The following is a 17,547-nucleotide window of genomic DNA, read 5'->3' as shown; positions in this document are numbered from 1 at the left end:
AGAGTGCGGGTGCTTTCCATATATCTCTAGAGGGATATGCTTTGTTCACATTTCATGTCTGAATTTTACAACCACTTGCTGACCGCCTAAATGTAAATGTACGTCATTACTTTGACGTTAAATACCAGGGTTATGGCAGCAGCTAGCTGCCATAACCCCATATCTTTTTTTTTGTTAGGCAGCCAGCATTCCGATAAAAGTGACCCCAGAGGCAGATTGGCCATGGAATCACTTTTATAGGTGACTGGAGAAGTGCCCCTCCCCCCTGGCCGCTTCCTGGCTGTTTCTGGGTTTACCGGAGCCATCGGTAAACCCAGAAGTGATCTGGTCTGGCTGATGGCTGGGCAGGAAGTCAAGTGAGGGCAAGATGGCCCTCACAGGTAAAAGGATTGAGCCGGCAACTCTGTAGTCCACATAGCGATTTTAATAGTTGGTTACAAAAAGTGATAAGCAAAACATCTGACACGTTTCGGCAACAGCCTTAGTCATTGCAAATGCTATGACTAAAGCTGTCACCAAAACGCATCAGTGTTTTATTTGTCAACTATTAAAATCACTATATGGACTACAGAGCTGCCCGGTTTAATCCTTTTGCTTGTTTCTACTGTAGTGTGTAAGGGCACACTGATCCTGAGCACCTGAAAGAGGATCTTGCAAATTGGACTGGGAGTTCCCTGTTGTGTGCGCTTCAAACTTGCAAGATGGCCCTCACTTGGCTCTATGCCCTTGGAGGACCGGAGCGACCACTGACGTCACTTCCGGTTCTCTGGCCATCAACATTCTTTTTTTCTTAAAGCGGGGCTCCACCCAAAAGGGGAAGCGCTGCTTGTTTACTTCCTCCCCCCTCCGGTGACACATTTGAAATCTTTCGGGGGGGGGTGGGGGGAGTGGGTACCTGGTTTTGGTTCAGCCCCCCTCCTTCTTCCCCCACCGCCGGGCCATTCACAAAGTGCAGCGTGCTTTGCGCATGCTCAGTAGAGAGCTGGCTGTGAAGTCGCAAGGCTTCACTGGCGGCTTCCCTTACAAGAAATGGCAGCAGCAGCACCCGAGAGCTGATTGAAAAATTGACTCGGAGGAAGACATCGCTGGATTCGTGGAAAGGTACAGTAAGTGTCCTAATATTAAACGTCAGCAGCTACAGTATTTGTAGCTGCTGACTTTTAATCTTTGCTGAAGGAGCCTGGAGCTCAGCTTTAAAGTAAAAAAAAACATTTTTTTTCTTTTGCTTTAAAAAGAAAATGAGAGATTTGGGGTCTTTTTGACCCCAGATCTCTCATTAAAAAGGACTTGCCATGCTTATTAATAGTACAACGGATGTTTACATTCCTTGTAATAGGAATGAAAGTGGTAATAAATAAATAAATAAATAAATAAATAAATAAAAGCGCCCCATCCCTCTGTGCTTGTGCACAGAAGCGAACGCATATGTAAGTTACACCCACATATGTAAACGGTGTTCAAACCACAAATGTGGGGTATCGCCACGATCGTTAGAGCGAGAGCAATAACGCTAGCACTAGACATCCTCTGTAACTCTAAGGCCTCATGTACACTGCTGCTGATAAACGGATGTTTAGGAGCAGTTGGGTGTTTTTTTGAGCAGCCCCTGAACTCTCCTCTATGTTATCTTACCAGCCCATATACACTGATTAGTTTACAGTCGTTCAGAGGCAGTTGAGTTTAGTGGAATTTTTGTTAACAGAAAAAATTACGTTCAGAACGTAAGTTTACTGGCATTTCAAACGCCAAATGCTTGTAACGGCTTCTAAACTCATGTAAAAGCTGTAATCTGAGTTTAGGCACGTTTTCGTTTAGAAGCATTCTTATGGTGGAGTTCCACAAACTTTTACAACTCTTCAGCATCCCTTACTAAACTGTACACTGTAAACAAATTGGATATTTTAAAAAAATTTTTCTCAGCACCTACTGTATATCTGCTGTATTCATTTTTCACTTCCTCCTCCCTGGCCGTGGCCCATCGCATCATTTTCTGTTTGCAATGCCTTCTGGGAAGGGCGGCAACTTCCTCTGACACTGCCGTTGCTATGGAAACCTGACCTGAAACCTATTACACTGCTTGTGCTGCACTGAGCATGTGCGAGATCTGCAAGGATAAGATCCAGGAAGAAATACAGTCTGGCTTCAGATGCCCACACTTAAGATGGCCATGGCCTGCTGTAAGTTTATAAAATATCAAACTACTGCTATAAACTAACAAAACAGACCTTAGTTTACAGACTAACTTTACTAGAATACATTAAGCTTGTGTATTATAGGGGTATTTTTATTTAAAAAGTATAATTTCGTCCGGAACACCAGAGAGGCAGAGAGAGGGAGAGAGAGAGAGAGACTGGCAGAAAGAGATAGGCAGAGAGAGAGAGAGAGAGAGAGACTGGCAGACAGAGATAAGCAGAGAGAGAGACTGGCAGAAAGAGACAGGCAGAGAGAGAGAGAGAGAGATACAGGCAGAGCGAGAGAGCGGCAGAGAGAGAGAGGCAGAGAGAGAGAGAAACAGGTAGAGAGAGAGGGAGACAGGCACAAAGAGAGAGAGAGACAGGCAGAGAGACAGAGACATGCACAGAGAGAGAGAGAGAGATACAGGCAGAGAGTGAGAGGCAGGCAGAGAGACAGGCACAGAGAGAGATACAGGCAGAAAGAGAGAGAGAGAGAAACAGGCACAGACAGAGACGGGCACAGAGAGAGAAATAGAAAGAGACGCAGAGAGAGAGAGACAGGCACAGAGAGAGAGAGAGAGAAAGAGAGAGACAGGCACAAAGAGAGAGAGAGAGAGACAGGCACAGAGAGAGACAGGCACAGACAGAGAGAGACAGGCACAGAGAGACAGGCACGGAGAGAGACAGACACAGAGAGAGAAAGACAGGCAGAGAGAGATAGACAGGCAGAGAGAGAGAAAAAGAGAGAGACTGGCAGAAAGACAGGCAGAGAGAGAGGCAGAGCACGAGAGAGAGACAGGCACAGCGAAAGATAGACAGGCACAAAGAGAGAGAGAGAGAGACAGAAGAAAAGAGCAAACAAAGAAAGCCATGAAAAAAGAACTGCAAAATGCAGAGACTCTGTTTGCTGACTTCATCAGTACTGAACATGACAGAAAGAAAACTGATTTGTTATTCTATACTGAGAACACTGAAGTCTGGCATACAGCTTTCTGTAAATATTACAAGAATATTACAAAGGGAGGTATCTGCATGGGCAGACAGATCAAGGTCAGGGATGAGGAAGATAATTGCGCGGTACTCACTCTGAACATATATCACAATGGCACCATCAAGGCACAGGGCATAGAGGAACAGGCCAAGGTTTATAAGGATTTAAAAACTACAGCTAAAAAGGATGAGAAACAGATACCAGCAAAGACATTGTCCATAGACATGCCTGACGTCCCCTCACCCAACATCCTCAGAGATTGCTTATCTCACCTAGAAAGAGATTTTGTACAGTTTAAAGATCAGCTTCAAAGACAGGTGACAAAAATGTAAATGACCAGCTGAGGAAAGAGCTGAACACATTCAAGTCCGTCCTTGAAATTCGATCTACAATGCAACAGCTACAACAAGAAAACCCTCAATCGATTGAAGAAATAAATACACTAAAATCACAAACGATACTCCACAATCAGGAAACAGAATTAAACGGAATGGTCTGTACACACAAAGTGCCCATCAACAAACAACAGACTGGTGAGACTCATCAACTTCCTAAAATTAACATTACAAAGCTCAGCAACAGCCAAGACAACTCCAATAATCAAGACACACCAAACAAACCATTATCAAACCACAAGAACAGGCAACAAACTCCTGAAATTGTTTTAGTAATAGACGCAAATGGGAAATACCTTAACACTAAACGGCTCTTCCCAGGAACATGAGTCTCCAAAATTCACTGTTCCACAATTGAATAGGCAACAGGAGTCATCAACGATCCATATTTCACTAACCCCAAACATATCATCATATACGCAGGCACAAACATCCAGGAACAACAAGAAGTTACAAATTATTGCAACTAACAGACTGCACAACAAAAATGTCTACAGTCCAAAGTAATTCTGTCCTCCCTTCTTCCAAGGAGGGATATACCAAACAACATAATTGAACAAATCAACACAGAGCTGGCAGACAAAACCAGGTCAAAGCCTTCCATTCACCTGGCACATTCTATAATACCCCAACACCTCTATGACAACAAATATCTGAACAAACAAGGGGTCAGTCACCTGGCAAGAGAATTCAAAGACATTGATCTTGAGAGAACTCACAACCCTGAACATGGCACAACCCATTCTCAGACAGACACAATTAAAACTGCAAGACCCCAAACCTCACCACTAATACAATACAACAACAATACACTCAGCCAAAAAACAGGGCCACGAAGATGGAAAGAATGGAGTAAACCACCCGCCCCAAGATGCATGGTAAGATCACTACAGAGCAGAAAAAAGGAGGAGATAAGAACCCTCCTCAGCACATTATGCAATAAACTATGTGACTGAGCTAAAAAAAGCAAAAAAGGCAACGACAACCACCCATAACCTGATTTGTCCCAGGAAATTTACCCATTACAAGGTATATAAATATACAAACAAAAAATTACATCATTAGTAATCAGTAGCTGGAACATTCAGGGTCTGAACGCTTCAGCCTTCGGATCCAAATTAAATGATCCATGTCACGGAACGTCCCTCACTCCACTTGAGTGCTTCCGTCAGTATGCCACTTCCTTGTAGTCTGGATACAGATATCAGATATTCCAACCTCTCTCAGCACAAAACAAGGCGACACTTGCTTAGATGCTAACATGAACTAACTTTATTTAGAATCAAAATACAGTCTTATATACAGGAGAAGATGAGGTTCCCTCCTCCTGCTCATATTACTCTAACAATACAAATGTAACCTAATTAACATGAGCTAATTAACTAATCCTTTTACCCAGATTAAGTGACTACGTCTCCTAGCTCATTGACTATTCAACACACATTACCATAAACATCAACACAGGGTTAATTAGAACAAACAACAATGAGTTGAATACCCTTATAACTTGTGATAAGCCAGACTAAACTCATTTACATTAAACACATTATAGCTGACATCAGACAGGTGAGTGGAGTTGATGACATTAGCATCTTCTCACAGTATGAGTCCCGACAGTATGACTCAGTCACTATTGCTACTATGGCAAATACAGGGTCCCCAGAGTCTGTGTGTTTTGGGGGGACATGGAGCTGAATTCAAAGTAAGACCAACCCCAGGGATACAGCTCACAGAGAGCACCATTCCCCCAAATGCCAGGGCCCATAATCTGTTGGCACGAGACTAGCGTTCAGTCCCCTCCAATAGCCTCTGTCCCGGGTGAGTCTGTCACATTTCTCCCCCATCAAAGGTTGACTAACAAGGTCCCAGACCTCCACCTGGTCTGGACATGCGTTAGTCAGGCAGAGTGAACTCACATAGTCTTCCCGCATGATCTCCATTCTTGGCTGCAAGGAATAGTTGACCTCAGTAGGCGTGGGGCAGAGGTCATTTACTCTCTGTCTGGCTGCCAGGGCTTCAGCTGGATTGTTTTTAACATTCCTGGGCTCGGTCTGTTGCTGGGCAGAGGGGCCGATCACCCCTGCTTCTTGAAGCTGTAGAGAGACACTAGGTGCTAGGCAGAGGCCAGCAGTGCTCTGCCCTGTTGCCAGTGATTCAGCTGGGAGTAGCAGCTCCACTACATCAGCTTGTCGTCGGAGAGAGGGGCCAACTGCCCCGGCTCCCTGGAACTCCACAATTGTTGCCGGTGCTGGGCAGAGGTTGGTAGCACTCTGTTGCCAGCACTTCTGCTGGGGACTCTGCATCCTCCGCTCCGGCTAACCATTGGGGCAGGAGGCTGGCTTCCTCCACTCCCAAACTGTGTAGCTGCCATTGGAAAGGGGAGCCGGCTGCTTCCTTTTCCATTCCCTCATCTGGCTGCTGGGACGACATGTCTATGGTACTGTCTCCCAGGTGCACGGATCTTTGCTGGGGAGGAAAGGCCGCTTCCTCCACCCTGGCCAACTGTTGGGGAGGGACAACAAACACCTCCTCTCCCTTCTCCCCCTGTATCTGCTGCTGGGAAGTGATTGCCACCTTCTCACCCTGAGCCTCCGAAACCGCCACAGGTGTGGGGCAGAGGTCTTGGACCCTCTGTCCGGTTGCGAGGACTTCTGCTGGGGGTTTGCTAGGTGGTTCCTCCTCTACAGAAATGTCTATTAAATCCCCAGTCTCAGGAATTGCTAAAAGTGTGGGGCAGAGGTCTTGGACCCTCTGTTCAGTTACCAGATCTTCAGCTGGAGGCTCATCAGGTTGTTCTTCCTCAGCAGAAAAGTCTATTAAATCCCCTACCTCTAAAACTGGTGTCTGGGGATAGAGGTTCACCATCTCCTGTCCATGGAACCCAGAAGATGTTATCAGTGCTGGGCAGAGGTTAGCAGAGCTCTGCCCTGTGGTCAGCACTTCAGGTTTGGGAACGGCAATCTTCAGATTTTCCACTGCCGATTCTCTGGCATGCTGCTGAATGTGTTCTAGCAGTTTCCTGTATGCCCTTTCCAGATGCTGTTCCTTCCTTAGCAAATGGTCCAGATCAGATTTAAGCTCTGAGACCTCTGCAAGACCGAGCATAGCCTCTCTATATTCTCGCAGGTCCTCAAGGTCAAGTTCCCCTTCATCGCCAAACACAAAATGATCTGTAAGGCTCTCCCACAGCAATCCAGGGCCTCCAAAGTCATATCCCTCTGGAGAGCATTCTGTTGTCTCCCCTAAATATCCCTCCTCTGCGTGCCATTGCAGAGCCCGATAACGATTGTCCAGCTCTATCTCCTGCTGGACCAGCCTGTCCAACTCAGTCACTCATTGCTCCTGGGGCCGCTCTCCCAGGAATGCCATCCGCAATGTCTGTTGGTCACTGGCCTGTTGATCTTGGGTTGGAAACCACTTGCCCTGTTTTATACCAGTGAGCTGGAGGGCTCCAATCCAGAGCTCCACCCGAATTTGCTGCCTAAGCTCCAGGTATTCATCCTCAGACACAGTCCTGGTGTATGTTGAAAGGATGATCCGCAGCAGCTCCGGGAACTCTGATGCCAGGTCCATATCTCCGCTGGGGTGACTGAAGTCTGCTATCTTGATCTTGGATCCAGGTGGAGGTTTAGATTTCCCAGACTGCAGGAAGCTTTCCCGTTGCTTGCCACCAATGTAACGGAACGTCCCTCACTTCACTTGAGTGCTTCCGTCAGTATACCACTTCCTTGTAGTCTGGATACAGATATCAGATATTCCAACCTCTCTCAGCACAAAACAAGGCGACACTTGCTTAGATGCTAACATGAACTAACTTTATTTAGAATCAAAATACAGTCTTATATACAGGAGAAGATGAGGTTCCCTCCTCCTGCTCATATTACTCTAACAATACAAATGTAACCTAATTAACATGAGCTAATTAACTAATCCTTTTACCCAGACTAAGTGACTACGTCTCCTAGCTCATTGACTATTCAACACACATTACCATAAACATCAACACAGGGTTAATTAGAACAAACAACAATGAGTTGAATACCCTTAGAACCTGTGGTAAGCCAGACTAAACTCATTTACATTAAACACATTATAGCTGACATCAGACAGGTGAGTGGAGTTGATGACATTAGCATCTTCTCACAGTATGAGTCCCAACAGTATGACTCAGTCACTATTGCTATTATGGCAAATACAGGGTCCCCAGAGTCTGTGTGTTTTGGGGGGACATGGAGCTGAATCCAAAGTAACACCAACCCCAGGGTCTCCAGGCATACAGCTCACAGAGAGCACCATTCCCCCAAATGCCAGGGCCCATAATCTGTTGGCAAGAGGCTAGCGCTCAGTCCCCTCCAATAGCCTCTGTCCCGGGTGAGTCTGTCACAATCCAGATTTCAAGCAAAGATTATGTGAGACGGACAAACAAATCCTCCTGGAAACATGGACCCGGGCACAGGATGAACCATCAGTACCTACTGGCTATAGGGAATTCTCTGTCCCCGCACAGAAAGATAAAAACATCAAAAGGGGTCGGTGTACAGGAGGAATACTAGTCTGGTATAAGGAGGAGCTACATGGGAAAATTAATGCAATCAAAAAAGGAGAGAGCCACATCTGGCTAAGAATAAGCAGCTCCATTCTTACCTCTCAGTCAATCTACCTGTGTGCAGCATACATTGCCCCAGCAGAGTCCCTATATTTCAGATGAGACACCTATGAGGTCCTACAAAGTGAGGTTATCCACTTCCAATCCCTGGGACAAGTGATCTGTGGAGACCTCAATGCTAGGACAGGAACAGAAAAGGACTATACAAGTTTTGATGGCAACATGTACATAGTGGGCCATGCAAATTACGATCATGAGTCGATACAGATACAAAGAAACAGCTATGACAGTACAACCAACAAAAATGGAAGAAAATTGCTTAATTTGTGCCGCAGTCTAGGCCTCTACGTCCTCAACGGATGTACCAAGGGAGACTCTCTAGGAACGTACACATTAGGCAGTAGTGTGATAGACTATGCCATCACAGATATGAACCCCACACTCATCAATGGTTTTACAGTCACCCCACAAACACACCTGTCAGACCACAACCAACTACTGCTATACATTAAATCTTCTAGCAAACCGTCACCAAAACTCCACCGGGCCTCTCTCTGCAACCTGCCACCATCATTTAAATGGTCCAAACAGTCTACCACAAAATACAGAGAGGTAACTGACAGACCTGACATTAAAAAACAGCTTGAAAACTTCCAAAACAACGCCTATGAGATAAGCTCACGAGGTGTAAACCAGGCAGCAAAGGACTTCCATAAAATACTACACACCATAGCAGAAACAGCCCAGCTGAGAAAAGCCAACTACAAGAAACCATCCAACAAACAATCCAATAAATGGTTCGACAAAGAATGCAAAGCATTAAGGAACACCTCACGGACAGTCTCCAATAACAAACACAGAGACCCTGACAACACTGACCTAAGGATAGCCCATGGCACACTACAGAATAAATACAAACAAACCCTTAAAAAGAAAAAGCAAAACTTCATCTCCAAAAACCTGCAACAGCTGGAAAAGGCACTTCAGGAAAATTCTTTCTGGGAAATATGGAAGAATATTGACTCAGCACCTGGAAAAAACAACCTCCACATCCAAAATGGCGACATCTGGCTCAACTACTTTAAGAACCTCTACAAAGATATTCCAGAGAAGGCTCTAACTGTAGAACAAAAAGACATCATCAAAAGACTAAATGATATGGAGGAAAAAATTAAGGACTTCCAGAACCCCTTAGATGTGCCGGTTACACCACAATAAATTAGGGAGAAAATCCAAAACCTGCAAACCAAAAAATCCAGTGGGATGGATGGAATCCTGCCAGAGATGATTAAACGCGGCTCCCCAGATGTACACGCTGCAGTATGCAAAGTGTTAAATCTGGTCCTGAGTGCTGGTTACTACCCTACAGTATGGAACCAAGGCCTCATAACACCCATCCATAAGAGTGGAGACCAGCATGATCCAGCCAACTACAGGGGGATATGTGTCAGCAGCACACTAGGGAAACTATTCAACAATATCCTCAATAAACGGATCCTCAACTTCCTGACACAACACAATGTCCTCAGCAGAAGTCAGGCAGGGTTCATGCCAAACGATTGCACTACAGACCACATCTACACCCTGCACAGCCTCATCAAGAACCATGTCCACAATACAAAACATGGAAAGATATTCGCCTGCTTTGTGGACTTTAAGAGAGCATTTCACTCTGTTTGGCACCCAGACCTGTTCCTCAAACTATTGGAGAGTAGAATAGGAGGGAAAACATATGATGTTATCAAGAGTTCATACATTGAGAACAGCTGCAGCGTAACGGTGAATGGGAAAAGAACTGAACACTTCCGGCAAGCCCGAGGAGTCAGACAGGGCTGCAGCCTAAGTCCAACCCTTTTCAACATCTACATCAATTAACTGGCTGCAGCTCTAGAATCCTCCCCAGCACCAGGACTGACTCTACATGACACTGAGGTGAAGTTCCTGCTGTATGCGGATGACCTCCTAGTTCTGTCACCAACAGAGAAAGGCCTACAAGACAGCCTGGAAGTGCTGGAGAAATACAGTGCCACATGGGCACTACCAATCAACTCAAGCAAAACAAAAATCATGGTGTTCCAAGAGAAAAATACAAAATAAACAAAGAGCCCTTCCTTTACATTAAACAACTGCACTGTTGATGAAACTAACAGCTACACATACCTCGGCCTAGAAATGAACAAATCAGGAAGTTTCAAGCCAGCCATAGAAGCACTAAAAGACAAGGCATGCAGAGCCTTCTATGCCATCAGGAGACAGCTGTACCACCTAAAACCACCAGTGAGAGTCTGGCTCAGAATATTTCATAGTGTCATCACCCCAATTCTTCTTTATGGCAGTGCAGTTTGGGGTCCTGTCACCTACCCAGACCAATCCAAATGGGACCCCAGCCCAACAGAAAAATTATATCTGGAATTCTGCAAGCACCTCCTTCAAGTCCATCAGAGCACCTCCAACAGTGCTTGCCGGTCTGAATTGGGCAGATTTCCCTTACTTCTCGCAGTACAGAAGAGGGCGCTATCATACTGGGACCACCTACAAAACAGCAGTTCCAAATCATACCACCATAAAGCCTTACTGAACAGTAAGGACCAGTCCAAGCCGTGTGGCCTGCAACAACTCATCAACACCTTGTCTATCCCAAACTCTCAACAATGCGGCCTGACAAAATCTCAGATAAAAAACATAATGAATGGCTCCAAAGAAAAACATGTTGGAGAATGGAGAAATGAGCTAACAAACTCCAAAAAACAAAATGTTTACCAGTCATTGCAGAGAGACTACAAACTGGCCCCATACCTGAAGGCGCTACAAGACCCCAAAGACAGACAGATCCTTAGCCTGTACAGACTGAGCGCCCACAGCCTGGAAATCTAATTAGGACGGCACAGACAGAGCTACAAGCCCAGGGAGAATAGACTGTGCCAGCAATGTGAGCAGGGGGTCCTGGAGGATGAGGACCACTTCCTGCTACATTGCCCAAAGTACTCATCAGTGAGGGACACTCACTTCCAGAGACTCTCCACTCATCTCAGACTTCAATTCTATAGAAGAGAAGAGGAAACTCCAATTTCTACTGGGGAAAGAGGAGCCAACGGTAAAAATAGCTGCCCAATATGTGACAGCGTGTCACAAACTGAGAGGGACATGAAATCCTTTACATAGACTTATGCCCATTCCCCTCTATATTACCCATTACCCCCTCATCCCCCTCCTTTTTCTTATAGAAACTCAACTGCCTTGGCAATGCTAACATGTATGTGGTCCTGCCAATAAAGCTTATTTGAATTGAATTGAATAAAGGGAGAGAGAGAGAGAGAGAGAGAGAGAGAGAGAGAGAGAGAGAGAGAGAGAGAGAGAGAGAGAGAGAAGCAGATTGAGAGAGAGAGAGAGAGAGAGAGAGAGAGAGAGAGAGAGAGAGAGAGAGAGAGAGAGAGAGACAGGCAGAGAGAGAGAGAGAGACAGGCAGAGAGAGAGAAGCAGAGAGAGAGAGAGAGAGAGAGAGAGAGAGAGACAGGCAGAGAGAGAGAGAGAGACAGGCAGAGAGAGACAGGCAGAGAGAGAGAGAGATAGGCAGAGAGAGAGAGAGAGAGAGACTGTCAGAAAGAGACAGGTAGAGAGAGAGAGAATCCATAGTTAAAGCACACTGCTCTCTCTTCTCTCGCAGAATGGCTGAAATAGTTAATAATTTATATGTTGTTCCTGCATTGTGGACATTTGGGAGGGTCTCCTAAGGTTATCTTTAAAAAACTCTTCTAACCTCAACTACTGATAACTGCTGCTAAATTCAGTATGTAAAAGCAGGTAACCTGTAAAAAATGTTAAAGCATCACCTACTGAGATTTTTAAGTACCATAGTTTGTCATCATTCCACGAGCGTGCGCAATTTTAAAGCATGACATGTTAGGTATTTATTTACTCGGTGTAACATCTTTCACATTATACAAAAAATTGGGCTAACTTTACTGTGTTTTTTTTTTTTAATTCATTAAAAAGTATTTTTTTCAAACAAAACTGTGTGACATAAAAGATTGCAACGACCGCCATTTTGTTCTCTAGGGTCTCTGCTAAAAAAACATATATATGTGATGTATGGGGGTGCTATGTAATTTTCTAGCAAAAAATACTGATTTTTATTTTTAACCGCTAAGCCACCGCCCACCGTCATATGACGGCTGGACGAGGCTTCTGTTGTTCTGGGAGGACGTCATATGACGTCCTCGCCCTCCCGAGCCACTAGGGGGCGCGCGCGTCACTCGGGACCCGGTGCGCGTGCCCGGCGGCCGCGATGTCCGCCGGGCACCCGCGATTGCCGGGTAACAGAGCAGGAGCGTGGATCGGTGCATGTAAACACAGATCCACGTCCTGTCAGAGAGGAGAGGAGACCGATGGCGTGTCCCTTGTACATAGGGACAGCGATCGGTCACCTCCCCCAGTCAGTCCCCTCCCCCCACAGTTAGAATCACCTCCTTAGGTCATACATTAAACCCTCGAGCGCCCCCTAGTGTTAACCCCTTCCCTGCCAGTCACATTTACACAGTAATCAATGCAATTTTATAGCATTGATCGCTATATAAATGTGAATGGTCCCAAAAATGTGTCAAAAGTGTCCGATGTGTCCGCCGCAATATCGTAGTCACAATAAAAATTGCTGATCGCCGCCATTACTAGTAAAAAATAAATAAATAATAAAAATGCTATAAATCTATCCCCTATTTTGTAGACGCTATAACTTTTGCGCAAACAAATCAATATACGCTTATCGCAATTTTTTTTTACCAAAAATATGTAGAAGAATACGTATCGGCCTAAACTGAGGAAAAAATTTGTTAAAAAAAAAAAAAAAATTGGATATTTATTATAGCAAAAAGTAAAAAATATTGTGTTTTTTCAAAATTGTCGCTCTTCTTTTGTTTATAGCGCAATAAATAAAAACCGCAGAGGTGATCAAATACCACCAAAAGAAAGCTCTATTTGTGGGTAAAAAAATGATAAAAATTTAATTAAGGTGCAGTGTAACATGACCGTGCAATTGTCATTCAAAGTGCGACAGCGCTGAAAACTGAAAAATGGCTTGGGCAGGAAGGGGGTGTAAGTGCCCTGTATTGAGGTGGTTAAACAACAAATGTCAGAAAAAGGCCTGATCTTAAAGTGGTTAAATGCAGACTTCCCTTTTATATTGCAAGAAATCCATGCTAACCCCGACTTCTATCTTATTTATAAAGTGATATGAGTTAAGCAACAAAGTATTTCCACATAATTCTACACTCCCAAAGTAAAATTTTTGAATAAAATAATAAATTATCCAGTGAGTAAACTTAAGGCAAATGACTGATAGTGCTGCAACCTTACAAAACCGGAATTTTCAGTTTTATCAATATGGTAACTACACTCAGGTGCGCTACTATTGTCAAAATGATCAGACCGAGGGAACTCCCTTAGCCTGCATATGTGTATGTGTTATACCTGATAATAAGTAACAAATAAATATTAAATATTGTGCCTTCTGTGAAATAATATGTGAATGGTTATAATGTGGCAAAACGTCCCCTGAGGAAATAAATGGTTGAAGGAAGGCAAATCAAAAAAGTCCTGCAACAGAAATATATGCTTTCTGGGATAAGATAATCCTTTTTCTGCGAACCGGGATCTTGTGATAAATTGAAAAAGACGGCCGCTTACCAGATCCGTGGGACCCCTGTTATGGGGGGTCTTTTGGGCTCAAATGTGTCAATTCCCGCAGGCAGGAACAGCTGATGAAATTCTCTTATTCAATCATCCATCCGCTTAAGATCCTCCACTGGCATCGGGGTAGCGGTGTGATGGGGTCCCATAGGCTGGAACAGCTGATCGGGTGGAACAGCTGATCTGGTGACTCAGACTCGCTCCTTCACAGGCGCTGTTGGTTCTATATAGCCAGACGGACTTCAGTTGTATCACTTGCCATATGTGGATTACAAAAGCAGGAAAATCTCCATAGCATAATAAATAAAAACTTCTTTATTAAAACAAAACCATGGCCGGCATCAGGGTTTTAGCAGAAAATCAAAAAAGGAGGCTCGTTTCCCAGCCGATGCCTCTTACGGAGAAACGCAGCGTAGGGCGGAGCTACCAAACCTGACATCACCACACAGCAGATGACTAGCTTCAACGCAGCAGCACCTCTAGAAGTTTCCCTTTTTTTGATTTTCTGCTAAAACCCTGATGCCGGCCATGGTTTTGTTTTAATAAAGAAGTTTTTATTTATTACGCTATGGAGATTTTCCTGCTTTTGTAATATGGCAAGTGATACAACTGAAGTCCGTCTAACTACATAGAACCAACAGCGCTTGTGAAGGAGCGAGTCTGAGTCACCAGATCAGCTGTTCCACCCGATCAGCCGTTCCAGCCTATGGGACCCCATCACACCACTACCCCGATGCCAGTGGAGGATCTTAAGCGGATGGATGATTGAATAAGAGAATTTCATCAGCTGTTCCTGCCTGCGGGAATTGACACATTTGAGCCCGAAAGACCCCCGTAACAGGGGTCCCACGGATCTGGTAAGCGGCCGCCTTTTTCAATTTATCACAAGATCCCGGTTCGCAGAAAAAGGATTATCTTATCCCAGAAAGCATATATTTCTGTTGCAGGACTTTTTTGATTTGCCTTCCTTCAACCATTTATTTCCTCAGGGGACGTTTTGCCACATTATAACCATTCACATATTATTTCACTGAAGGCACAATATTTAATATTTATTTGTTACTTATTATCACTGTTGTTCTAAGGTATAACACATACACATATGCAGGCTAAGGGAGTTCCCTCGGTCTGATCATTTTGACAATAGTAGCGCACCTGAGTGTAGTTACCAGACTTCCCTTTTGGCATACATCCTTTAAGGAATGGAAATATCATTATAAGACTCTTCCTTACTTGCTGCAGATTTTACAGGGGAACACAGACGTGGTGTCGGTTTCTCCGCTGGTGGTGCTGTGTGCCGGGGAGCTCTTCACAGAACAGTATCCAGTCTGTGTGCCGGACTTCTGTCTGCTTGCGCCAGCCGCTGAAAACACTTTGCTGTGAACACTCGTCCCTGCATGAATACGAGCGTGACCGTTCAATGCTTGCTTGGAGCAGAACGTCTGCAAACAACACAAATAATCAGAGTTAAATCCACATTGCGTGATACTGTTTTACTCCAAATAACAAAGTAATTCTTTGTCTACGCAAGTTAACCACTTGCCGACTGGCTCACGCCGATATACGTTGGCAAATTGGCATGGGTGTGCAAAGCAACGTACCTGTTCATCGCTGCGTCATCCATGGCTAGCGGGTGCGTGCTGTAGGATCGTGCCCGTGGGATCGTGGCACGGAGACACAGAACAGGGAGATGCCATTTAAACAAGGCATTTTCTGTTCTGTCTAGTAACATGATAGGGATCTACTGCTCCCAGTGATCAGGAGCAGTGATCTCTGTAATGTTCAAGTGAACCCATCCCCCCTACAGTTAGAAGATGCTGAGGGAACACAGTTAACCACTTGATCGCCCCCTAGTGTTTAACTTAGGGGTGCACCGAATGGGTTTTTTGGTGCCGAAACCGATACCGAAAATGAAAAATATACTAAGCCGAAAACCAAAACTGATACCGAAAATGACCGATACCGAAAATTACTGTTTTTAAAAAATATTTTTATACAGGAGATGGTCAGAGACTGGGGACATGGTACAGGAGATGGTCAGAGACTGCAGACATGGTACAGGAGATGGTCAGAGACTGCAGACATAATACAGGAGATGGTCAGAGACTGAGGACATGGTACAGTAGATGGTCAGAGCCTGCAGACATGGTACAGGAGATGGTCAGAGCCTGCAGACATGGTACAGGAGATGGTCAGAGACTGCAGACATAATACAGGAGATGGTCAGAGACTGAGGACATGGTACAGTAGATGGTCAGAGCCTGCAGACATGGTACAGGAGATGGTCAGAGACTGCAGACATACAAAAGGAAATGGTCAGAGACTGCAGACATAGTACAGGAGATGGTCAGAGACTGCAGACATGGTACAGGAGATGGTCAGAGACTGCAGACATGGTACAGGAGATGGTCAGAGACTGCAGACATAATACAGGAGATGGTCAGAGACTGAGGACATGGTACAGTAGATGGTCAGAGACTGCAGACATGATACAGGAGATGATCAGAGACTGCAGACATACAACAGGAAATGGTCAGAGACTGCAGACATAGTACAGGAGATGGTCAGAGACTGCAGACATGGTACAGGAGATGGTCAGAGACTGCAGGCATGGTACAGGAGATGGTCAGAGACTGCAGACATAGTACAGGAGATGGTCAGAGACTGCAGACATGATACAGGAGATGATCAAAGAATGCAGACATACAACAGGAGATGGTCAGAGACTGCAGACATAATACAGGAGATGGTCAGAGACTGCAGACATGATACAGGAGGTGATCAGAGACTGCAGACATACAACAGGAGATGGTCAGAGACTGCAGACATAGTACAGGAGACGGTCAGAGACAGCAGACATGGTACAGGAGATGGTCAGAGACTGCAGACATAGTACAGGAGATGGTCAGAGACTGCAGACATAGTACAGGAGATGGTCAGAGACTGCAGACATAGTACAGGAGATGGTCAGAGACTTCAGACATGGTACAGGAGATGGTCAGAGACTGCAGACATAATACAGGAGATGGTCAGAGACTGCAGACATAGTACAGGAGATGGTCAGAGACTGCAGACATGGTACAGGAGATGGTCAGAGACTGCAGACACACTACAGGAGATGGTCAGAGACTGCAGACGTATAACAGGAGATGGTCAGAGGCTGCAGACATAATACAGGAGATGGTCAGAGACTGCAGACGTGGTACAGGAGATGGCCAGAGACTGCAGACGTGGTACAGCAGATCAATGCAGCCTCACCAGGTTCCTTTAAATGCAGCCTGCCAGTGCCCAGCAGCCTACCAGTGCCCATCATGCAGCCTGCCTTAGTATGTCAGACAGGATCAGGACAGGGCAGTGTTAGCAAGGCAAAGTCAAGAACAGTGCTCTATCTATAGAGGAAAGCTGTCAGCACACCGCATTGAGGAGCAGCTTATCGGTATGATCAGCGGGAGGAGCATTATCAGTGTGCAGCACCGTGGGGGTTAAGAGTGCAGGACTTGTTGTTTGACATGCTGTTAGAAACAGTGATCCCGCTCACTTCACCAACAGCATGTCAAACAAGTCCTGCACTCTTAACACCCGCGGTGCTGCACACTGATAATGCTCCTCCCGCTGATCATACCGACAAGCTGCTCCTTAATGCGGTGGGCTGACAGCCTTCCTCCATAGTTAGAGCACTGTTTTGCTTTCAGCCGCCTC

At 45.2% G+C, this 17,547-nt stretch overlaps 1 protein-coding gene across 2 annotated transcripts in view; it reads right to left on the bottom strand.

Moving 5' to 3' along the window:
• Positions 1-17,547, bottom strand: part of TRERF1 (transcriptional regulating factor 1) — a 256,257-nt gene that overhangs the window by 9,964 nt on the left and 228,746 nt on the right. For both annotated transcript variants that reach the window (XM_073628438.1, XM_073628437.1), the window contains one exon: positions 15,082-15,290. In XM_073628438.1, coding sequence (XP_073484539.1) covers positions 15,082-15,290 — 209 coding nt within the window. The remainder of the gene's footprint in view (positions 1-15,081; positions 15,291-17,547) is intronic.

The sequence above is a fragment of the Aquarana catesbeiana genome, linkage group LG04 (genome assembly GCF_042186555.1).
Source record: "Aquarana catesbeiana isolate 2022-GZ linkage group LG04, ASM4218655v1, whole genome shotgun sequence".
NCBI lineage: Eukaryota > Metazoa > Chordata > Amphibia > Anura > Ranidae > Aquarana > Aquarana catesbeiana.
Note: the sequence above shows the minus strand (reverse complement) of the source record. Positions and strands in the feature narration are given on the sequence as shown.